The sequence below is a fragment of the Mycteria americana genome, chromosome 1, assembly GCF_035582795.1.
Source record: "Mycteria americana isolate JAX WOST 10 ecotype Jacksonville Zoo and Gardens chromosome 1, USCA_MyAme_1.0, whole genome shotgun sequence".
NCBI lineage: Eukaryota > Metazoa > Chordata > Aves > Ciconiiformes > Ciconiidae > Mycteria > Mycteria americana.
In genome coordinates this window covers 216,071,046-216,085,045 of record NC_134365.1, presented here as the reverse complement: position 1 = coordinate 216,085,045, position 14,000 = coordinate 216,071,046, and the positions used below count along the sequence as shown (strand labels likewise).

At 36.6% G+C, this 14,000-nt stretch overlaps 1 protein-coding gene across 4 annotated transcripts in view; it reads left to right on the top strand.

The window, feature by feature from the left end:
• PICALM (phosphatidylinositol binding clathrin assembly protein) overlaps nucleotides 1–14,000 on the top strand; it is a 71,410-nt gene that overhangs the window by 35,193 nt on the left and 22,217 nt on the right. For all 4 annotated transcript variants that reach the window (XM_075491193.1, XM_075491192.1, XM_075491194.1 and 1 more), the window contains 8 exons: nucleotides 362–455; nucleotides 976–1,087; nucleotides 2,436–2,542; nucleotides 3,789–3,830; nucleotides 4,524–4,609; nucleotides 5,862–5,985; nucleotides 6,336–6,472; nucleotides 8,866–8,966. In XM_075491193.1, coding sequence (XP_075347308.1) covers nucleotides 362–455; nucleotides 976–1,087; nucleotides 2,436–2,542; nucleotides 3,789–3,830; nucleotides 4,524–4,609; nucleotides 5,862–5,985; nucleotides 6,336–6,472; nucleotides 8,866–8,966 — 803 coding nt within the window. The remainder of the gene's footprint in view (nucleotides 1–361; nucleotides 456–975; nucleotides 1,088–2,435; nucleotides 2,543–3,788; nucleotides 3,831–4,523; nucleotides 4,610–5,861; nucleotides 5,986–6,335; nucleotides 6,473–8,865; nucleotides 8,967–14,000) is intronic.

Here is a 14,000-nt window from a genome sequence, read left to right as displayed (position 1 = left end):
ACAATCAGGTGATTGGAAAAAGCGTAGGTAAAAATTTGCTTCAGAAATAACCTCCAGAGCATTTTTTCGGTTACCTGATGCATCATAGCTCTTTATATTTCTGAGTACTGTCGGTTTCATTTCCTCTGAATAAAAAATCATCTTGGACTTGTATTTTGGCCTAATAAAAGTTGTTGCTTTTGTACACTGCAGTTATTACAGTTGTATTGGCTAGACAGCATTCCTAAACATCAAAATGCCTGCTTTGAATGGCAATGATTTAAATGTTTTCTCTGACCTATTTTATTTTCTACGTTATGTTTCTCACGAACAATTGCCTTCAAAATTTAGGTGAAGAATTTTCTTTTGTTTTGCACAACAGGGCTGATGGAGTGATGAGAACAATGAGCACAGAAAAACTCCTAAAAACTGTACCAATTATACAAAATCAAATGGATGCACTTCTTGACTTCAGTGTAAGTTTAGCGGCTTGTACACGTCTAAGATACTGTTAATTTTGTTGTACAAATGTGCACAAGCTTGTAAAATAGGTCAAGATTAAAGGTCTTCAACTTGGTTCTATGTTATCTGCACAGCTTAAAGAGCCCAAATCATTTTGTTCATTGATATACCCCCAAGAAACCAGAAAAAAGAAATATGATGCTCACTGGAGAGAATGCTTTTTGCTAAATTAGTGTTGTTTATTGTGTACATTGTGTAAGAATTGTTTGTTCATTTAAAAGTTCATTATTTCTGCCCTCTGTCTTTTAGTTATGTTAGTTAACATTAACATCAGTTAACAGAAATGTCTGCCAAAATGATTTGATTTAATTCTGTGCTGAGTGATCCTGTGTTGATTTGTTGCGCTGCTGCTTTCTGTTAATAGCCAGTGAGATGACTGGAAAGCACGCCTTGGGATAGAGTACTGGAGTTCAACCAGAAGTTTTCCAATAAGGGATCAATTCAGTTAAATTAACTTTTTTCTGATCTTCCTAGGTCAACAGCAATGAACTTACAAATGGTGTAATTAATGCTGCCTTCATGCTCCTCTTCAAAGATGCCATTAGACTGTTCGCGGCATACAACGAAGGGATTATTAACCTCTTGGGTAAATATAACTGCTTTCTGCAGTGTTAAACTTTGGGCAGGGAGTTCAGTAAACAATCGCAAAGAGCTGCTCTTTTTTGAGAAGTTGAAATAGTCTTACTGTAAAACATCAAAATATTACCGTTATTTCCAAGTCAGATTTATTTCCAAGGTTTTTCTGTCCAATTGCGTTTTCTGTTGCATTGTATACAAGGATGGGTAAATTTCTGAAAGCAAAGCCAATTCAAGATTTTCTTCACTTAATTTTTTTTTTCTTGCACTGCTCTGTTTTGTTAGGGTTTTTTTTTTTTTGTCTCATTGAACTATGTGTCAAACACAAATCATGGCATTGATGTTTTTTTCTTTAAGAAACAAGATCAGCTTTGGTTTTGTTTTAAGTGGAAAAAGTTACGGTCAGTTACAAACTTGCAATCACAGCATCTGTGACTGCTTGGCTATCAATACTTTAATGTTGGTTGGTTTTAATTATTGATTGGATTATGTTTCTAGAGCATATCTTGTATTTTAAGGGGAATTACAAATTCAGACTTCAGGCCCTTTCATTTGCACACACTGGAGATGCAGGGGAGCCTAAATTTGGAAAATAATTAAGTTGAAGGTAATCTGTTGATTTGCTTGGTTTGGTTGTATCCTGTGACTGGATCAAGCTACCTGATTGCTGTTATTACCCAATGTTTGCAAAATGGAAAGCAAAATCCAGAATTAGTCAATGAAGGACAGTCATGCTTCCTGTCTGAAGCCCCTGTCTACTTCTTTTTCCCCCCAGTAAGAACTAGCATGCAGTTGCTTTTGCTCATGTTTTGAGTGAAGCTTAATATAGAAGCAGGCCTTAAACACTATTTCAAGAAGGAAGGTGGGACCCTCTTGCTTTCAGCACCGGTGTTTTGTAATCAGTTGCACTTCATTGTAGACCACACCATAACAAGAGGCATCAGTCTGGCAGAGAATATCAAAATCTTGCCTGATATGTGGCCACTGGAATAGAGTAGATGTTTGACTGCCAGATTGTAAAATTGCCTCCCCCCCCCCCCCCCCCCCCCAAGAGGATGAATTTACATTTCTTTGGATGACCTATTCTTAAGCTTGATTGTCCTCTTCAGGGTGGTTATGCTTTTGTGAGATCTAGTACCTGCAAGGTAAGGTGTAATTGCATACATGTGATCGTTAGCTTGTGTTCGACGGAGCTTTTGTCATTTGGTGCAAGTTAGGCATAGTGACTTCTGCAGTTAACATAAGAAAACAGATCTGTAGGCATTTTCTGTTTATCTTGTTTTATATGCTTTTACTTTGCATAACTTTTGTAGAATGCTTGATTTCTTATTAAATGCACGTATTCTTGTTGTTTATAGAAAAATACTTTGATATGAAAAAGAACCAGTGCAAAGAAGGCCTTGATATATATAAGAAGTTCCTCACTAGAATGACACGGATCTCAGAGTTCCTTAAAGTTGCAGAGGTAAACTTTAGTCAGCCAAACTTTGCCCTTTATTTGAAACAGCTTATGAAGTGCTTATTTTCTCATAAAGCAGATACTTGTTCCTTCCAGCCTAATTGCAGTTCCATCAAGGGTCATCTTGTCAGTCTCTACCCTGGTGATTAGTTCATTTGAGGACTGTACTGAAAAACCTGACTACAAGTACTTACTGGCTTACCTTTTTGCTTAAGGAGGGTGTATAAATATGCATTTTAAAATTTCCTTGGTTACGTAACAATTGTGAGCTTTCTTTGAAGAAGAGCCTTGCTTTAAACAAATGAAGTAACTTCATGGTGATCTGCTGCTTTCTGTGATGCTAGCTGTATTCTAGTTTGAAACCCACAATTCTGCCATAAGTTTTAGACTAAAGAACAGCTTCGCAAATAAGAAATTGAGACAAGTAGATGAACGTGTGATTTTTTTGTTTGTTTGTTTGTTTTTAAAGATGTCTTGGCTATAGATGTGTTTATAGAGGAAAAAGCAGTTACCTTGCAAAACATTTTGTTTGGGTTGGTTTTTTTTTTAAAAATGTATTTAATCTGTTGCTTTCTTGTTTCTGAAGCATTGCTGAATTGGTGTCCTAGTATTATGGAATTCCTCAGTTGAGATGTTCTCCTGTTCTTGTTTTGCTTTCCTTCACTATTCGTATCTCTCTTAATAAAAAATTAAGGCGTAAAGCTTGGCTTGCTGTCTGTCCTGACAGAATATTTCTGTCAGAGATACTACCTGCAGCTATCTTCAGCTGATAACACTATCAACTGAAGTTGAGAGTATTAATCTTTCTATTGTAACAATATATATCCTGCTGCAGAACATCTTAAGTTTGATCTGCATTTTAGAAAAGAGCTTCTTTACAAAACTTTGAAGGTGCTTTGTTTTAGCAAATATATGCTCTATATCAGTAAGTCTGAGAATTTACCACACAAGTTGTGGGATAGGAAAGCTTCTCTAGCCTTAAAATTCTGAAACACTCAATTCTTACTCTGTTTTATTTCTAATGTTGTATCTGTTAAAATACCTCTGTAACACACCCACTTCAAATGTGTATACATTTAACAGAAGAATTTATTATAACCAACCGTTATAGAGTTCAGATTGTGGAGATTTAAAGTGTATATGGACAGGCTTGTGGTTTTTACATTACTTCATCTTGATGTTGTTTGCTTTTTGAACATCTCTGCCTGTAACAAAAGCAAACAGGTTCTAAAGCTCATTTGTTTTATTACAGCAAGTTGGAATTGACAGAGGAGACATACCAGATCTCTCACAGGTAGATAAACCTATTATGTGTTTGCAAGTACATGTCTGTTTTGGGGTTGCGTAAACAGAAAAACTTGGCATTACGGCATTCACTTACGCTTTCTTGTGTACGTTGTCACCAAGTTATTTCCAAGTTTGTGATTAAATCCAACCTCTGTCAGTGCCTATTGTAAAATATTCTAGATCATTTTTGTCGTACTCTAATTGAGTTTTAAGACAACCTTATTTCTATCATGCTTGAAGATACAATTTATATCTGTGAGTTCACATAATTAAACTTCTACATGATATTATGAAGCTGTGGTTTTTAACAAGCTTGCTTTTGGTTATATGCTCATTTAAATCATTGTGAAGGCTTGCAGAGCATGCACATAGAAAAGACTTTAGGTACAATTTCCTTCTTAGTGTCTCTTGAAATAGTGACTGCTTCCGATTGTCTGCTTGCTGGTTCCTAGCTGTTAATTTTAATATCTTTTGACATATTTCAGTACTGGTGAGTCATTATGACAGAGTAATGTAGTGTGGGGAGTACATCACCTGACATTTTAAGTAATTAAATATGTACAGCATGCCAAGATGCAGTGTAAGTATTCTGAGCTGTTGTACCGGTTGCCCTACAGCTGCGTTCTCTGAAAATCTTTTAACTACTGATTTGCTTCACCTTAGATTCTTCAAATCTCTTCCTGAATGTCTCTTTTTGCAGGCACCGAGTAGCCTTCTTGATGCTTTGGAACAACATTTAGCTTCTCTAGAAGGGAAGAAAATCAAAGATTCCACAGCTGCAAGCAGGTGCTTATGCCCTTGTCCTTTTAAACAATTGTTGAATCAAATGTTAAATCCATTATTTTTGATTTCATTATAAACTAAGGTTTGTGTAGGCTATGTTGAAGACATTGTATTAGCAATGATAGAATAGCAAGTTATCATATCTTCTGCTGACTACTTAAGACAGCTTCTTCCAGGTCAACAGAACTAGAATCTAAGGAGCTGCAAGCACTTGGCTGTGGAATCCCTCGTGTAGTAGCTATACTTTCAACATCTAATCTTGAACTTCTGAAGAGAAACTAAGGTTTTTTTCATTTACTGCCTGCAAATGTTCATTTTATGTTAATAATTAGACTTCTGTAAGGTATACAACACTTATTTATTAATGTCCTTAGACTCTTATATCTCAACTTTAATCCTTTGTTTTGTCAAAAGCAAGGAAATGCTTCCAGAAGTCATTACATTAAAAACAGATTTTTAAAGTAATTGGGGATTAAAGCCATAATGTATATGGTAAAAGGCATTCACTGATTTTGAGCGCTTGCTAAAACACAAAGTGCAATCTAGAGAAGTCCTCTAGGCAACTAACTTCATTGTTTAAATTTTAAAAAGCTTAATATCAGGGGGAAGACTTGCAAAATTAAATAACGCTTCCTCATTGCATGTTCAAAAAATAAGGCAGTAATATTTTATATGTTCTTTTTTTATGGTAGTGACAGTATTAGGGATTAGCACCATTTTGTTAGCTACTTTTCAGAATATTTGATTTCTTTTGTGAGATTACTTTAGTTTGTTTTAAAAGTTAAGTATTTGTTTTAAATCTTTTTGCACACTCTTAAACATGATGATAAATTGCAAACTTTTCCTCTGGGGTATACTGGTTGCATTGATAGTTTCTTAACTAAATGTGTTAAATTAGTAACAGTTTGAATTATTGGAGATTCCTGTGTATCTACAAATAATGCCATCTTAGGCAAACAGGAAGAAAGCAAAGGCTTCAAACATGAATTCTGTGATGCAGTTTGGAGGGGAAACATTTAAGGGGGAAAATCCAGTGTGTAAGCGTAGATAGCATGATTTCTAGGTGTTTTCATTTTGCTGTTCATGTGGTGTATCTTATTTAAACTTATCACTTTGTATTGTACAGTGTAAGATATAACCAATGTTATAAAGAGTTCAGAAGGAGACTGGGTGGATACAAGCAAAGTGTTCTTTAGATGTTCCTATCATGTGTCACCTATTGACAGCCAGCTTTTCTCCTGTCCAATTACTTTAGGGCTACCACCCTTTCCAATGCAGTCTCTTCCCTTGCAAGCACTGGCCTGTCCCTCACAAAAGTTGATGAAAGGGAAAAACAAGCTGCATTAGAGGAAGAGCAGGCTCGCTTAAAAGCTTTAAAGGTAGGCATACAGAATTTTCAATTGAAAACACTTTTCCTGTGTTTTTGTTGATAGCTTATTAGTATTCTTAAAGGAGCAAGGGGGAGAAACAGAGCTATTTAATACTGAACACATACTGTTGGCAAAGCGCTGGAAGTAGAATCTTATATACCTATACCATACAACTTGTAGAGGGTTTGTTAAAATAGTTTCTGAAGGATTTGTGGCACCACTGACTTTTGTAATTATAAGTAGCCGACACTAGTGTGGAATAAACAAAAAGAATTCTTTAGTTCTGCTTTACTTACCTCCAAAGTCATATACACAAATGTTGTTTCTGGATTTCTTACGCCAGCTCACTTTCCCAACAGGAGCAACGTCTAAAAGAACTTGCAAAGAAACCTCATACCTCTTTAACAACTGCAGCTTCTCCTGTGTCAACTGCAGCCGGAAGCGTAATGACTACACCAGCCATTGATATTTTTTCTACCCCTAGCTCTTCAAACAGGTATGCTTAATGGTGTTGCTTCATTGTGACATACACTGCAGCTAGGGTTTCCTTTACGTTTCTGCTGCAGAGTGTACATTGCAGAAGATTGGTTGGGTTTAGAGTACATTAGCGATGTGATAAGAAATTACGTTTTGGGTAAAGTTGATGGGGAAAATAAACTATTGCCGTAAATAACATAAAAAGTGTGTTTTCGTCGTCCATTTGCAGAACAGTTTCTGATAAGAACCAACTGCTGACAGCCCTTGTAAACTGTTCTTAGTCGGCAAGCCAGATGGTTGGAACTGTAAAACACACATGCTTTGTCCCCAAAGAACCTTACAAGTCAGTTTGGGAAAAGTCGAATAAAAATTCAGTTTGGGAGGTCATAAAGAGAATACTGAATTTAATGTTGCATTTCTAGATCTTTAAAAGTAGAGTGGTAACAAATGTCCTTGGTAGATTTTCAGAAAAAGGAAAGCCTGAAACAGGGTTTGAGAGGAGAGAGGCAGGTTTTGCGGTCTTGAGTTGTATCTGGAACATCTCTGTCTGCAAGGACTTGTAAAGGTAGTGCAAGAGTACTCGCTGCTTGCTAATCCTGATCTTTTAACTAGCAGGAACTGTTGGTATGAGCAAGTGTGAGATTTTCATTCTGTAAAATACATATCAAATAAAGTAGTAGCAGAAGGTACAGTGCTTTTATCAGAATAGAAGGAAATAGCCCTCTGAAGGCATATTTTTGCTTTGAGTGTGATCCTAAACCTGAAGGATTGCTTTTAGTTGTTCTGTTAGAGCTCACATAAGAATCTACTTGTCTCCTTTAGCTTTTTGCTGTTCTTTAAAAGTAGTCAGCACTTTGACAGCCTTCTTTCCCCATTAGAAAGCTATTGTAGAAATTACTTGACACCAAATATGGGGAAAAATAGCTGAATCGCATATAAGAAGCTAGAGAATCTGTCAGTGTTAGTAACTGAAAGACTTCCCTCAAAAAAGATTTTCTTTTAGATTGCTTTTTAGAAGCCAAAATATTTGAAATGGGCATATGCTTTGAACTAGTAACTTTGAATATCTGATCTTGCTTCTTAAGAGGTCTGAAACATAAACACATCTGATAAAGCTTTTTCAAACAACAGAAATGCTACATAGTGAAGACAAGAGCATTTTCTTCTAAAAACCCCAAATGCTAGTTTGTTTTCATGTTTAAATTCAGTTGCTGGCAGTATGACTGCTATGAGCAAAGAACAGATTTTACAGCAGGAGCTGCCATGAAGGGGATATGTTGGGTCATAAGTTCAGTTGCTTACTATTAGATGCAATGTGTCTGATTAATCCCTGTATCATTAACTTGAACAAGCTTTGCCTCAAAAATTATCTGGGTTCTGCTGCTCACATTACAGGGCTGTGCCAGACCATGCTGCTTTTTAATACGAGCAGTAGTGGCAAAATGTGATTTCAGTCACTGTTGAAATGAAATAGTAAAAACTGAATGATACAAATGATTGGGTCAGCAAGAGACTATACAGAGATCTAGGATGTGGCTACTAGCCTTTAAACTCTTGTGCCAGTCTCATTTCGACAGATGGTTGGATGCGGCAGGGACTTAGCTTCTGTCCATAGCAGCGGCCGTACGTGCAAATTTTGGTTCATTTCGTGTGCTAAAAAATTCTGGGTGAATGCCAGTACTCCGTGTTTTTTTAAGGACTAATTTAAAGTATGAAATGAACTCTCTGCAAGAGGATGAATTTTACTGTTCCTATTTGACTCTTGAAATTATTGCAGCAGTTGTATTTGACTTCATCACATGGAAATGAAGAGTGTTCTTAGGTCTCAATTTGGTTTTGAATAGTCTAAAATGTGCATTTAAATGAGTTTTCATTCACATGACTGATGTGTGACATAGTGTTTCAAGGCTTCTTATATTTTGCATTCCCCAAAGTTCTTTAACTCATAGATGTAAGCCAGTTTCTCAGCAGTGGTTGATAGTGGAAAAGATGAGAGTTGTGGAATTTAGATGTGACATTTTGGTGGTGCGACCTATTAGAGTTCATTCTGTCAGTCTGCTTTTGTCATACTGCAGGGCTTTCATGAGGTTATTTTAAAAGTTGCTGAAGATGGCTGAACATAACGTGCTATAGCCCTGGTGGTGGACTGTGAGGAAGATGAGAAGACTGGTTGTCTTTCGATCTTAGGCAGCTTTGACAAAAGTCACTTGGCATAACATAGAACTTACTAAATTAACACTTGTCTACAGAACTGAAAATATGAAGTTCACCAGACTTTCTGATTTTTGGCTTATGCATTTTGTAACAACCAGTTTGTAACAAAGCTTTATTTACTGTTGATAGCCGCTAGCATGTGCCTTGTATTGAAAACTGTGATGTAGTTCAAACAGTTGTATTAATTTGTCTTTGTAGCACTTCAAAGCTGCCAAATGATCTGCTTGATTTGCAGCCAACTTTTCATCCGTCTGTACATCCTATATCTGCTGCTCCACAAGTAGGAAGTACCTGGGGAGGTAAGAATTCTGAGTTGGATTAAGGCTCTAATTGCTATGACCATGTTCCTATAAATGTTTCCTATAAATGTCTGTGGGTTGTTTCTTCCTTAAAAATGCAGATCTTGCAAAGACAAGCTACAAGTGGATGAAGGGAGCGGAAAAAGTAAAATCTGGGTATGGATTAAAATCATGTAGCAGCATGCAGTGATTACAAAGAATTTTGATATGAGAGTTCTTAGTAGCAAAGTTACTTTAATTGTTGACCAGCTCTGTCAGCCCCATAACTGCTGTCTTCAGCAGTCACACAGCAAGCTACAGAAACTTAGCTGTGAGAAGTCAGGTCTGTGAAGATGTCTGCCAGATAGCCCATGTTGCATACATGGGAACTTGAATACACATTTTACATTTTTGTCTAATGTTAAATCAAATTTGCAGGTGATAACTTGGATGAGGCCTGAAAGGAGGCAGCTGTGACAACTATGCATAGCAAGCAAGAAAATCCAGAGTTAGTTATTGAAAAGAAAATAAGGAACCTCTTTACAAATTCGCGGCTGTATTTCATTTAACTACAAAGGCAAATTGGCAAAAAGCTGTGGTTAGATCTCTTTAACTGAAGAGACAAAATTTATAAGGAACTCTTCCCTCTGAAATTTACTTCAGAACACCCAAATTACCATTCTGCCCAGTTACTAGGATGGAGTGAATGAGATGTTAAGATTATCTTATTGATATGGGCAAGTCCTTAAACCAAGGAGGCAAGCAAGAGCATTCTAGAAAGTCATGAATGTTACTTCAAGATTAGTTTGAGTGTTAGAGCATTTAGTCGTTTACTCAAAGCCATTTCTCTCTTTGCTGCTTTGCAGTGTTCCAGAATACTTCCAATATAGGTAACATATTGCCTGTTTGCACCATTGGTTATACTGGTGGAGGATTAAAAATCTCTTATAAAGATGTTTCTTTTTACTTTTCTACATAAATGACACTTAATAAAATAGTAAACTCCTGAACTATGTGACTATTTCCAGATTTTTTTTTTTAATAAATCAGATGCTTGTAAAAATGCGTTCTTTTATGATGTGAAAAATTGGGAGTGGCTGCTTCAAAGTTTTGTAGGCATCGGAATAATCCTGTTCTGAAATTTTACTTCACTTATTTCTTTTTATGAGCTATAGCTTTTCCTAAACATCTTTCCAGTTATCTAATGCATCTTCATAATAAGCAGTGTATGTATTCTACTTTCCTGTTTACTTTTTGCTGTGTACTTTGCATTTTGTGTACCATCTCACATTTGTTTGTAGGGAAATAACAGAGAATTCTGAGTGATGGAGGCGATGCCAATATATATGGTAGCTTCAAAAATAAAGGTAGTTTACTTGTCCTTCAGTTTTGCTGAGCAGAGCATCTTTTGAGAAAGATGCGGTGAGGAGTGTATTGAGTTATGCATACAAATTTCAACGTTTTAATAGGCTTAGAGTTTAGAAATGGAGAAAAATGTTTTGGCTCATCTTGTTTGCTTTCTGGAAAATATCTGCTGTTTCAGCTTGTCCTCTTTGTTTCATGGGTGAGAGATAAAAGGGGAAATTATCTTCCTCTCGAAAGTCACATCACAATCTAGCATTTCTTTATTAACCTGAAAATTGAGCCTGTCAGTCTCTGTTTGTTCAATGTTGTGTTATACCTGGTAAGAGTCTTCAGTAATAGTCATTGATATATCTACTTACTATTGACGCATTTCTAAATACTTCTAAGATTTAAGTAACTGTGAAGATTTTGGATTGTCTGCTAAAATTTTAGGCTAAAATTCTGGGATCACCATTTTTTGTGTTACCTTTAATAAAAAAAAAAAACCCAACTCTTCAGCTTTACAGACATGAACACTCACTTCACGTAGGTGAGGTAGATAAGAAGTGCTTTCCACATTTTACAGATGGGGAAATCTGAGCAATTAACTGACTTGTCTGAAGCCATACGGCAAGTCAGTGGCAGAGCCAAGAATGGAACCTGAACTATTTCCAGTCCTGTGCTCTAACCACTGCACGGCATCCCTCCCTTAGGTAATTTTCTGACATGCTGATGTTTGTATTTGGTGTATATGGTGACTTTGAGAAAGTATCAAACCAGCTACAAGTTGCAATGGACTAAAATCAGTTACTGTTAAAAATTTTATGCAGCAGCTTTTTGGTGTGTAATAAAAGGATAAATTGTTACAAAGGCATTATGTTTGGGTTGCTGCCTTTTGTCTTGCACTTCCAAAAATGTTAAAGCTAATGAGGTTAAAAACTCCCAGAGAATGGGTTCTGTAGTTGTATGTTTTCAGTTCACTTTTTTCAAACTGAAAGAGATGCCACTGAAAAAACTTTGTCATTGTTCTCTCAGGTTAAATACTTCTAGTGAATAACTTAAAGGTAGAAGTTTGCAAAACTCAAATTACTCTTAAATGCACCCAAATCATTAATGCCTAATGATAGCCTGAAGGTGCAGAGTGGTTCCGTTGACACAAACAGATGCCATGTGTATTCAAGGATGAAACTGGGCTTTAGAAATGTTGAGGTGTTGCTGTCAGGAGAGACAGCAATTTTTAAAATCTGAATATGCAAGGATATAAATTGCCTGAACCCAATTAATTTTCAGTTACCTTTGTCACTAGCGTTGGCAAGTTTTGCGACTTGGGCAAGATTGAGCACACTGGCTAGAATTAGAATGAGGCAGACGAGCGAAGAGTCCGAGAACAGATTACATTTCTGAGAACATCTTGATAATCTAAAGTTGTATTGCATTGTCTTACTAGTCAAAACACATGAAACTCCATATACAACCTTGGGACTTGGGAACAGAAAGTAGTATCTAGTAACTTTCCTTTTGAGTGCATCTGGAAAATAATTCTAGTGGACAGTAGTTTCAAACAAATACGGTTAAAAACTTTGTCCTTTTTAGCTTGTTTCGTACTGTTTTATCTGAGCTGTTTATTGGGATTGTTCGGAGACCATTCCAGCTGTGTCTGGTATATTTGCCGCCTATCAATTTGTACCTAAACTTCAGAAGCAAAACAGATGTATTGGTGTGGAAATAATCAGTTTGACCTATCTGTTTGGATTTTTTCCAATTACAAGGAGAACCAATAGAATCAGAAGAATGTGAAGCAGCAACAGAAAAAGCAAGCAGGAGCTGATTAAAGGATAATCTGTCCTGTTTTATTGTCAGATCTGTTTGTTCTACAGCTTTTAGAATAGCATTCAAAGCAGACAACAGTTTTAAGCAGTACCTGAAAGCAGGGACTCAGTTTCAGGTGACTGGCTGATTGGCATGTCCACAAGTGCATTAGATGGTAATATTACTATCTAAAACATATATAAAACAATACAAAGATTTTTATTGCTGTTATATATTACAAATACTATATTAGCTTATTCTGCTTATCCTTTATTCAGTGTTGGACACTGTCATTTTGCTGACTGAATGATGTCGAAAAAGGCCTTTTACGGTACTTTGCTCATTCTTGCAACATAGCCAAGCAATCTGGGAGAGAGGTCAGGTCTTACGGAATAAGATATGTCTTGAGCATGCAGAAAATCAAAGAGCGTATTAAGCCTGCAAAGAATAATGCAGTTATGGTTTTAAAAGTTCATTTTCTTTAGGACTTGCATATGACTGAAATCTACATGTTACCAAGCTGTGTGGGATTTATAGCTAAGAATCAGGAGATCAGATTCAGGGAGAGATAATAACTTATACTTTGAAGCTGCTGGACACATCACAGTAGTATTTACAAGAGTTGTGGATAAATTGGTAATCTAAGCAGGTTTAAAAAAAAAAAAAGCCATAAACTGAAATACTCAAGAAATCTCTCCTATAATTATTATTCAGGCATTTCTCTGTAGTGGTTTTGCCTAGAAGAGTAAGTTGCAGTTCTAGGCACTGCGATAGAACAAATAGGGCTAGATGCAACTCTTGCTGATCTCACTAGTGAGTTCTTGAGTTTTCCATCAAGGATTCGTGTGCTTTGAAGCCAGACAGCTAAACCACAGCTCCTTTTGTCAACAAGTGTTGTAGCTGCCTTTCCTATCCTGTTTATCTGTTGGATCCTGGAGTACCAGGATTATTTTAGCTTGGCAATTATATCCATCCTCAGGAAACCTTGAAACTCTCCTATATTCTTCAGGAAGCGATTCACATAGATCCACGTTTCCTTCATTCCCCACTACAGTCTGACAGTTTTTTTTAATAAGGAACATTTTCCTCGTCACTGCTCACTGGCTGTTGTCCCTCAAAGCAGAGCAGGTTTTTGTTTGCTTGCAGCTAATGGCATATCCACAACAACCTTCTTGCTCCTGATGCCCCAGGTAGTAAGGAAAGTGCTTTTGTCCTGTATGCTACCTTGGTGTATTCATAGCTCTTGAAAATTTTGTGATGCCCAGTAACAACAAAAAAAAAAATCCACAGACACAGTTTGAAGAAGAAGGAAAAGTACAACTCCGTTGTTTGTTTTTGTTCGGGTTTTTAAAGCTATCCTCAGGATGGTATTGCATCGAATCCTCACTCAGCACGTGGGGCTCTGTTATGCTAAGAGGCAGTCTTTGCTCCAGAGAACTTGTTGCAAGTGTCAGGGCATGACTGACTGAAGCAAAAAGTGATCGTGGTTAAAGAGGAATAACATACTAATTTTCATTATAAAACATGCTGTGCAAGGAGCACACTTAAGACCAAGATGATATTAATTAAAAAAAAAAAAAAAAAGGTAAATATGTAGCTAATATATGTAGTAGTTTTCTTGAGCAGAGAATGGATAATTCTGGACAATTTAAAAATTAATTAGCTAGGTCATCCCAAGTTTAGGGATGTTGAGAGAAAACTATACTTCCTGGACTCTTCTTAACTCTTACTCCTCTATACCTAGGAAGCAGCATGTAACTAAAATCCATCTCCCTTTTCTTCTTTCTCTTGCTCTCTGGAATTGAACAGATCCTTTTTCTGCTACTGTTGATAGTGTTGATGATGCCATTCCCAACCTAAATCCTTTCCTTACAAAAACTAACGATGCTGCTCATCTGTCTG